This window comes from Arachis ipaensis, chromosome B01 (assembly GCF_000816755.2).
Source record: "Arachis ipaensis cultivar K30076 chromosome B01, Araip1.1, whole genome shotgun sequence".
In the NCBI taxonomy this organism is placed as follows: domain Eukaryota; kingdom Viridiplantae; phylum Streptophyta; class Magnoliopsida; order Fabales; family Fabaceae; genus Arachis; species Arachis ipaensis.
Window position 1 is genome coordinate 129,693,719 of NC_029785.2, and position 10,121 is coordinate 129,703,839.

At 40.6% G+C, this 10,121-nt stretch overlaps 3 protein-coding genes across 3 annotated transcripts; 1 reads left to right on the top strand and 2 right to left on the bottom strand.

The window, feature by feature from the left end:
* LOC107614077 lies at positions 1,657-2,877 on the top strand. Its single transcript, XM_016316307.1, has 2 exons — positions 1,657-1,887; positions 1,933-2,877. Exons 1-2 carry the CDS (start codon positions 1,657-1,659, stop codon positions 2,875-2,877), a joined length of 1,176 nt encoding a protein of 391 aa, XP_016171793.1.
* LOC107614083 (protein MAIN-LIKE 1-like) lies at positions 3,389-6,174 on the bottom strand. The gene is made up of 7 exons (XM_016316316.1): positions 6,103-6,174; positions 4,939-5,379; positions 4,637-4,890; positions 4,432-4,519; positions 4,300-4,338; positions 3,595-4,212; positions 3,389-3,505 (listed from the first exon to the last, which is right to left on the bottom strand). Exons 1-7 carry the CDS (start codon positions 6,172-6,174, stop codon positions 3,389-3,391), a joined length of 1,629 nt encoding a protein of 542 aa, XP_016171802.1.
* Positions 7,020-9,651, bottom strand: LOC107638389 (probable serine/threonine-protein phosphatase 2A regulatory subunit B'' subunit TON2; the record flags this gene model as incomplete). The annotated part of the gene is given in 7 exon segments (XM_016341639.2): positions 7,020-7,152; positions 7,295-7,366; positions 7,925-8,083; positions 8,500-8,598; positions 8,693-8,755; positions 9,030-9,121; positions 9,279-9,651. Coding segments are annotated over 7 exon segments (757 nt in total), but the record flags the coding sequence as incomplete, so codon positions are not given.

Here is a 10,121-nt window from a genome sequence, read left to right on the forward strand (position 1 = left end):
TAAAAAGATCATTATATAAAAGATAGTTTATATAATACTAAATGACTAAATGTTATTTTATATAAACCTATTTATCCATGGTTCCGCTTGCAGAACTCCAAAAAACTCAAACAAAACCCAACCTTTTCTCTCTAACTTCTCTCTACTTTCTCTCTATCTCACTTACAATTTTCACAAAATAAAATCCGCTATAGCTTCACGTAGTTTATATAGTGAGCCAACTCCTTCATAATCCGCTATAGGGTATCGCGGATTACCCTATACATTTATCCCTTTCATAAACCGCTACAGGGTGTAGCGGTTTATGGTCTTGGTGTTTCTGAACGTCAACGGCGACAGGGTATAGTGGTTTACGTGTAAATGGAATCCGCGACAGGGTATAACGGTTTACATACAAATTAGAAAGTTGCAATTTGTAAAGTTGTATTTGCATAAGCTTTCTTCCCAATTGTTTTATTTGCGTAAATTGCCCAAAAAATGTTAGATTAATCCTGATTATTTTATATTTTTAAATATTAATAATTAACTAATAGATAAAAACAATAAGTTTAAGTTTTGATGATTTTCTAAGTCTAACATTTTTCTAGTTAAAAATAGAATAAAGTAGGATAAACTAAAAGAAAAGTAGGAGGAGCCAACGGAATATTTGTACAATGCGTACAATGCAGGTTTAGGGGAGTATTAGAGATATAACCATTAATATTATCTTTTCCCATCAGCTAAAACTTTTGGGATAAGTGGTATCACTAATGGTATTAGAGCGCTAGATCTTATGCAAATTTTGTGTGTTTCATAGCAAATCGACGTAACTTAATTCGATTTACGTTGTTGGAAACCAACATGCATAAATCGAATTAGGATAGGCAAATTAAACAAAATATTTTCCTAAAAAAATAATTAAATAGGTGCTCACAGTGAAATAACATTAAATATTATATTATTATAGTTTTATTTTAATTATTTAAATATTAAATTTTATAATTTAATATTTTTATTCTACTTAAATTTTCATCATGTTATTGTTATTGTTATTGTTATTGTTATTGTTATTGTTATTGTTATTGTTATTGTTATTGTTATTGTTATTGTTATTGTTATTGTTATTGTTATTGTTATTGTTATTATACTATAGAGCCTGTTGAATTGTGATATTTATTTTTACGTAAATATGAGATAAAAATTAGGGTAAAAAACTCAAATGAGCCAAGGAGAGCTCATTTTTACGCATATCAGCCAAATCGAATTTTGCTACGACAATCAACCAGATGACATAATTATGTAATTCGAATCGAAAGGATTCGAACTAAATTTGAACATAATTCGAGTCGTATGAATTCGAATTACTCCCTATCACACTTATCACGTAATTCGAAGCAAGTTGCATCGAATCATGCATGCAAAAATCACACGTAATTCGAGTCAAGAAGAGTCGAACTAGAGATAGATACATCGAACTATGTTAATTCGAATTAGTAACAAATGGTCTCGAATTGCGTATTTCGAGGCTTATTGATTCGAATTACAATTCCTTTCTAATTCGAATTGAATTGATTCGAATTATATAAATATGGTGCGAACCAACTTGATTCGAATTAGTGTGGAGTGGAGCTCTATATATATATAGTGTGAACTCATTTTGCTGTGAAAGTAGGTGAGATGGCTAGTGAGGATAGTTTTTTAGTGCTAGTACACCATAGAGGATCGATTAAGAGAAAAACTCGCTCCGGCGTGAAGTTCACTGATAAGGATCCTCTATGTATTATCGTGAGCCCCACGACCAGCTACGATGATCTCGTTAGCTCCGTGCTTGTCAAGCTTGGTCTGGAAGGAGTGAAAAGGGTTAAGAAGTTTTTCTATCGCATTCCAACCACGGTGCTCCATGATACGGTGAAGTATGATTGTTTCACGATCGGGAGTGATGAGGACTTGCAGGTCATGTTTCTTTCTCGTAGGCAGTTTCCCGAGGTGAGGACACCAGAGCTGTTGGCAAAGTTGGTTGACGTGGTATCTAGCTCGGGTGGGTCGAACCGGAATGCCAATACTATAGCCACGGTGGTAGGTTCGAGCTCGAGACCTGCGGTTGCCTCCTCCTCCGTTTCAGTGTATGAGCCAGCGGTCCAGCCTGCCGCCTCCCCATCGTTTGCTGTCGATCTCAGTGGCAATGTAGGAGACGAGGTTGGATGTGGGGAACATCTTCCGACCGAGGCACAGTGTCCTACACCGGCTGGAGTTGGAGAGGGATTGTTTGATGATCCAGATGACGATGATGTCGAGCCGGATATGATCGCTGATGAAAGCAGCGATGATGTTGGAGCGAGTGATCCGATAAGGGCTACTGGTGGATCTAGTTCTGGCATACAGCAGTACCCACCCCATTTTTCTTCTTTGGACCTGGATGCCATGAGGCAGGATGAATATCCTGGTCAGCTTGGTGGATTTGGCGCTAGAGAAACGGAAGGGTCTGCCGGTATGACAGAGTTCCAGGTTGGTCAACAATTTCAGGATAAAGATGAGGCGCTGTTGAGTGTGAAGACCTACAGCATCCGCCGAGGGGTACAGTACAAGGTTGTCGAGTCTGACTACCGCAGGTACGTGGGAAAGTGTTCTGAGTTTGGGAATGGGTGCACATGGTTGATTCGGTTGAGTCTCCGGCAACGTAAGGGCATCTGGGAAGTCAAGCGGTACAACGGACCGCATACCTGTCTCGCCACCTCTATCTCCAGCGACCATAGGATTTTGGACTACCATGTGATAGCGACATTTATTATGCCAATGGTTAGGGCTGACGCATCCGTCAACATCAAGGTGCTTCTAAATGCCACGGCAGCACACTTTGGCTTCAGGCCTACTTATCGGAGGGTGTGGATGGCGAAGTAGAAGGCGGTTGCTATCATCTATGGGGACTGGGATGAGTCGTACAGCGAGCTCCCTCGGTGGGTGTTAGGAGTTCAGTTGACGATGCCTGGTACTGTAGCAGTCCTCAGGACTTGCCCTGTTCGAGTTGGGGGACAGGAGGACGAGTCTCAGGCTTATTTTCATAGGATGTTCTGGACTTTTCCCCCCTGTATCGAGGCATTTCGTCATTGCAAGCCGTTGGTGAGTATTGACGGCACCCATCTATATGGCAAGTATGGGGAACGTTGCTTGTGGCAATTGCACAGGACGGGAATTCCAACATACTCCCTGTGGCATTCGCACTCGTTGAGGGTGAGAATTCGGAGTCATGGTCCTTCTTTCTCTCCCACCTCCGTCAGCACGTGACACCTCAGCCGGGTCTGTTGGTTATTTCAGATAGGTATCAAGGCAGCACTTGAGGCACCCGATGGGGGATGGCTACCTCCGGCTGCATACCGGGCATTCTGAAAGTCTGAAAACATGGAGTTCGGACTCACCTATGGACCTCAAGGAAATGAGGTCCACCGAACTCCGCCACAATCCCGTCACTAGCAAGGAAGTCTGGAAACATGGAGTTCGGACTCGCCCATGGAGTACTGTCCTGAAGTGTCTGATCGTCACCGGGAACACCGATGAAATAATCTCCCAGAGGTCCACCACCAAGACCAGCGTCAGTGTGAGTCAAAGGATCTCCCATACCTGATCCATACCACTCACCATCATGCCCCCCTGATGGGGCCTGTCAACCCCGACTGCCTCTCCTCCTCCAGCTGCATCCCTCCCAGGCTGATGGACATCATCTCTAGCATCGACCCCCCTCCTCCTGCCTCCACGCCCATGTCGTCTCCCGCGACCCCTACCTGCGTCCTCAACCTCCTCCATAGCATGATCGAGCCAGGCATGCTCACGTTGGCTACGACGTGTCCCGACTCGAGCTCGCCTCTCAACATGACGTCTGTCAGGAACATCGTGGACTAGGTCCATCTCAGGAACTCGGCCTGCACCTCTCTGAGTCGCCTCATCCGGAATAGGAATACCTCGTGGATCCCCCAAGTACATCTCTGGCGACAGGAATCTCTTTCCATGCTGATGCCACCATGCCAAGAAATCATGTGAGGGTCCCGGGTCGGCCACAATATCGAACTGTAAAATGTGCACCGAACGCTCCTGCCAGTGAAGATGCCAGTATGCTAAGTGCGACGGGAACCAACGGTGACCTCCTCTCCCGTCCTTCGACATCAAGAAGTCGATGTTCAGGGCGAGACGCGGTGGGGGCTGTACGCCACCAAACTGCGGTAACACTCTATCAACCTGATGCTACTCAACAACCGCAAAATATATCAGGGACGTCACACACCGCCATAACATCGTATGCCGAGGCTCCAAGACCTCCGGATGGACAACCTGGATGACGTCAAGTGCGCTATAGGGCATCCATATGAACTGAAAATACCATATAAATTCAATTAGAGGTCTCTTTTAAAGTAAATAAACTTAAACAACGACAAGATAAACATATGGGCTCAGCGTACTTACATCCCGAGGCTGTAACAAGTCGATCTTCAGCCGAGCCATCTGCACCCTAGGCCCCTTGCTGCTAATCCCAGGATTGTAACCAGACCACCTGTGTAATAACTAAAACTTGTTAATGCATTCGTAAGTCATTCTAAAGGACATGAATTTGCTTGTATAATTGAAAGTGAATACCATAACGAAACGTAATGCAAAACAATAAAGGTACCTCGAGGCAAGGGGCCAGCTAAACGCATCATACCCAGTGGGCCTAAAGGAAGGAAACCTCCAAAAGATCCAAGACTGCAGTAACTGTAACGGGCCAGCTAACTTCACGACATGTCTATTGGCGACTCGGCACATGCATCGGTACAACCATGCTAGAGCTGCCGACCCCCAACTGTAGCCACCCATCTCCTCAAGTCTAGCCACAAAGGGGAGCCATATGATGTGTATACGATTGCCGGACTTGTCGGCAAACAGCTGCGTCCCCAACAACATCATGATATAGGCACGGGCAAAGCGCCTAACTGTCTCCTCGTCAGCCCCGTCGGGACACTCTCCAAATGTCTCCTGGAACCATGTGCAGTTGACTGCGAATTTCTGAACTTGGTTTTCAGGAGGTAAGACACCTAGTAACTCATGGAACCACGTCCAAGCAGGCCTCCCACCCTCAATGTATAGGTGGAAGTCTGTCAGGCAACCGCTAACGTAATGACCGTCCACCAGCAACCCCAACTGGTATGCGACGTCCTGAAGGGTGATGGTACACTCGCCGAACAGCATGTGGAAGGTGTGCGTCTCAGGACGCCACCTCTCGATGAATGCACTGACCAGAGGCTCGTCAAGTCGGAACCATCTGTCGTTCAGTCTCGCAAGATGGTACAAGCCGGCCATCTGCAAGTACGGAACGTACCTCTCATCAAGCCGCATCCCCTGCTGCCGCCTAACGCTGGATATGCAACGCCGAGGCTGGACAGTAGATGAACCGCATAATTAGAACATTTTCACAAACCTCTAACATACACAATTCATTTCATAAAGAACAAATAAAGTTAAAAAAAACCGGTAGCCTATTCATCTACCATAAACCACTTCCCTAAACCGCTAACATACGCTAAAACCACTATAAAAAACCATTAACAAAAATCGCTAACAAAAATAACTAACAAAAACCGTTGACAAAAACCACTTGCCTATACCACTATCCTAAACCACTAACACTAACATAACCCACTATCAAAAACCATTAACAAAAACCACTAACAAAAACAACTAACAAAAACCGGTGACAAAAACCACTTGCCTATACCACTATCCTAAACCGCTAACACTAACATAACCCACTATCAAAAACTATTAACAAAAACCACTAACAAAAACAACTAACAAAAGCCGGTGACAAAAACCACTTGCCTATACCACTATCCTAAACCGCTAACACTAACATAACCCACTATCAAAAACCACTAACAAAAACAACTAACAAAAACCACTAACAAAAACAACTAACAAAAACCGGTGACAAAAACCACTTGCCTATACCACTATCCTAAACCGCTAACACTAACATAACCCACTATCAAAAACCATTAACAAAAATCACTGGCCCACACCACTTTACTAAACCACTATCATAAAACCACTATCATAACAGAAAACACTATGAAAAGCGCAACATCAGAGACCACTAACCTCGTCGTTGATCACCCCGACAATATGAGCAACTCCATCCAAACGATAAAGCCTCTCCGGATCGTCCCCCATCGCCTGAATAAGCCGCTCCGGTCAAACTCGGCCCGAATGTTGGTCGTTTTCTCTGGGATTTGTTGGGGGGTGAGAATGAGAAAGTGATTCGAATGAACTTGGTTCGAACTCTTTATATAGGCGAATCCATTGTAATTCGAAATAAGTCCATTCGAATTACTTAGTGTGGCCAAAATCAACTAATTCGAATCGATATGATTCGAACTCCTCAAATGTGTCCTTCTCCTAGTAATTCGAATTAATAGAATTCGAACTTCTCTTTCATAATTCGAATGAACTTGACTCGTATTACTCGCAAATTTCGAAGCATGATTCGTTGCAACTTGATTCGAATTACGTGGTAAGTGTGATACGGAGTAATTCGAATTCAATCAATTCGAATTATGTTCAAAACTAGTTCGATTCATATTGATTCGAATTATATAAATATGTGATCCGGTGGATTGTTGTAGCAAATTCTGATTTGGCTGATATGCGTAAAAATGAGCTCTCCTTGGCTCATTTGAGTTTTTTACCCTAAAAATTAAAAATTCATTTGAATTTTACTATCTCAAATCTATATAGATAATGGAATACATCTTCAAATAATTCAAACTAGTTTAAACGGTGACTAATATCAATAAAACCACTTATGCAAGAATAAAATTACATTAAGACTTTGTACCAGAAACATAAAGGGGAAAGAAGATCAACATTGGGGCTCATTGCTGATGCAAGGATCAACGGCATCACATCATGTTCCAAAATTACAGACACATTATATAAGAGCTCTAAAATACTACTGGGTAAGAAAGTTAGCAATTAGTTGAAAATACATCAGGCAAATGTCGGTCAGACATGCAAACCTCGTCTATGAGGATCACAAAAGAAGAAAAACTTGTGTGCAGCAATACGACAATACATTTGAACAAAGGCTTCTGGCATATCACGTAATTGTGCCAAGTTGGGGATAAGACCTCGTATATATGCCTCCATTTCCTGTAGAGAATAGTAAATGACATTCAAGGTTAACCTAATCATCTTATATAAGAAACTGTTCAAACTCATTGCTTCTCATCTTCATGTTAAGCACATGAAGAGCACACTAAATAGGAAACCCAATAACAATAAGAATCCATACATGTGGCTGAAGGAAACCATCAGAGTCCTCATCGAGTTCACTCATATCTATTCTTGCCTGTGTAAGAGAAACCTGAATAGCCATAACGATTAGGTAGCAATCATTAGACATCAGATAGATTCAAGGTACAAGCAAACAAAAGAAAAACAACTGTTAAGAAAGAAAGAAAAACCCATGCCACATATCTATTTAAGAAGGGTAAAGTATACTTTTTGTCCCTGAAGTTTGACAAAAGTTTCAAAAATATCCCTAAGTTTTATTTTGTTTCAATTTTTGTTCTAAAAGTTTTCGATTTGCATCAAATATACCCCTGACAGCTAATTTTTCAAAAAATTTAAGATTAATTCAACAACAATATCATAAGAACAACCCTCAATACAAACAAATCAAGTATAATTTTCATGTATTATTGTTAGATTAGTCTTAAATTTTTTGAAAATTTAGCCGTTGAGGGTATATTTGATGCAAATCGAAAACTTTAGGGACAAAATTAAAACAAAATAAAACTTAGGAGTATTTTTGAAACTTTTGCCAAACTTCAGGGATAAAAAATATACTTTACCCATTTAAGAATTAACAATGATGAAACAAAAATGCCAATGAAATAATATAAGTTGACTGGTGACGTACTGTACGCATCACATAAAGGTAAAAGGGTAAAATGGCAATTCTTCCTTGTTCATCCTTCTCAAACTTCATGAAGTTTGAAGGGCTAAAAAAGCGTCGGCATTTTGGACCAATTTGTTCTGTACATACAGAGGCTATGTGGCAAAAGTCTTCATAATTCATCTACCAAACAAATTGAAATATTCATCAGGATTGCTGTAAAAAAACAGTACAAAGACAAAGAACTCAAAAAACAATTCAAGGAAAGGCATCATCCATGAAAAGTAAAGTCCAAGTTTGAGCTTAACAATAAGTGTCAACAAGTGTTATATGGCAAATGTAACAAGAAAAAGTATGTTGACATTGTTTCTATGAAACAGGCAAAAAACATATGTAATGGCAGATGTTAAAAGTTTTATCATTAATCTTTTTTATATAACCATGGATGGAGGGACCAGTTAAACTCATCCTACTCTAAAAGAAATAGTGGTGGCTCTAAGGATTTATCGTACTGCCCTATTCCCAGAGGATAAACCCAGGTGTAAATATAATAAAATTTAAGAAATGGGGAAGCAAAGGCAGATGGGAAAGTGGTGCACCTTCTCAGCGCCAGTAGCATCATCTATTACACAATTTTCTCTTAAGCAAACCCACATTGCGTCCAAATCATCAGCATTCAGTAAAAGATCTGATTGTTTCTGTTCAGTAAACAGGGAGAATGTCACCAACTGAGAAAAGTATCACAAGTTTAAGCAGATACAACCAATGAATAGGTTAACCAGAAAATGATACCTTCAGAAACCTGTACTTTGCCAATCGCTGTACTCTATGACTGATTGATCCTTCTTCGGGTTTCTGCATGAAGACACATAAATTTTCAAGAATCATATTGAGGCTTTAAACAAATGCCAAGTTAATCAAACTCCAGAGTTGAAACATCTATGCCTATCCAGCTATCCTATATAATCTGTTAACGAAGATAAAATTACCTATGACTCTATGATGAGATACAACATGTAAGAGCTACTCTACATACCAGGGTACGAGTATTATATATAAATTTTAAACTCAACAACAAAAAATACTATTATACTAGAATGAAGTAAGAAAAAGTAACGATTTCACATGCCTTCTTGTAGAAACTTGGAATCGTACCAGCTTCCGCGCTTTTCTTCTGCTTTTCTTTGAAAATGTCGAGCAAAATCCTCTTCGTTTCAAGCTCTGAAAAAGAGCAAGTTAGGGTTACAGATTAAGTGAAACCATAGTTCCAAATTCCAATACAATTCGAATTAATTGCTGAATCGAACAAAGAGATTGAGAGAACAGAATGAAATTCTTCACTGAAAAGCTTAATGGAAAAAAATAAAGGAATGCGAACCCATCAAGGCTTCGGATCCGAGGCCGGCACCGGATCCGATGAAACGGCGAAGGTTACGGACCCATAACATGGAGGAAGCGGGAGGGATTTTCCTCTGAGGGGGGTCATGGGCTTCGCCGTCGCTGGAGCCGCTGTACATGGCGGAGGGACACTCTGCTCCGATCTGATCTGACCTGATCTAAACTCAACCACCGACGTTACAAGTTTTACCACAAAAGCCCTCTTATTAGTTATTCCTTCGGTTCCTTTTCAGCTACATAAACATAATCATCATCACCGTATTAATTTGATTGATTATCCTCGTAAACCAGTTTTGACGTCAATTAAAAACTTTTTAAACCCTTTTCTAAACCGAGCTTTTTCTTCAACAGACCATGCAATATTGAGGTTTTTTTACTAAAACTAGTTTATGATGTCATTATTACGAACAGAATAAAACACTGACGCTCTTTTTGGGCCATGGTTTATTGGGCTCAGAAGCATATATGGCCCACGTTTCCTTCAAACAGTTAACGGTGTTGATTGGACCACTGGAATGCCATGGCCCATGAGTATGTCTTTAGAGCCATTTCTCCTTGACTCTTTTTGTAATTTCAAATTGGTTACTTTGCATGACCAAAAACAAATAGGTGCTTTGGTTTTAAGGTGGGTTGAGTCAGCTCAGAATACTCAAATTTCGCCAAATGAATGAAATAATTTATTTGCGAGCTACAGATTTTTAAATGGAGCTCAGATCTATGATAGATTAATTTTTGACCAGTCAACCAGAAAAAGAAAACAATTTATTCTCTGTAAAATTTTTTAAAATTACACTCTTTTGATAGATTAATTTTTTTCATTCCA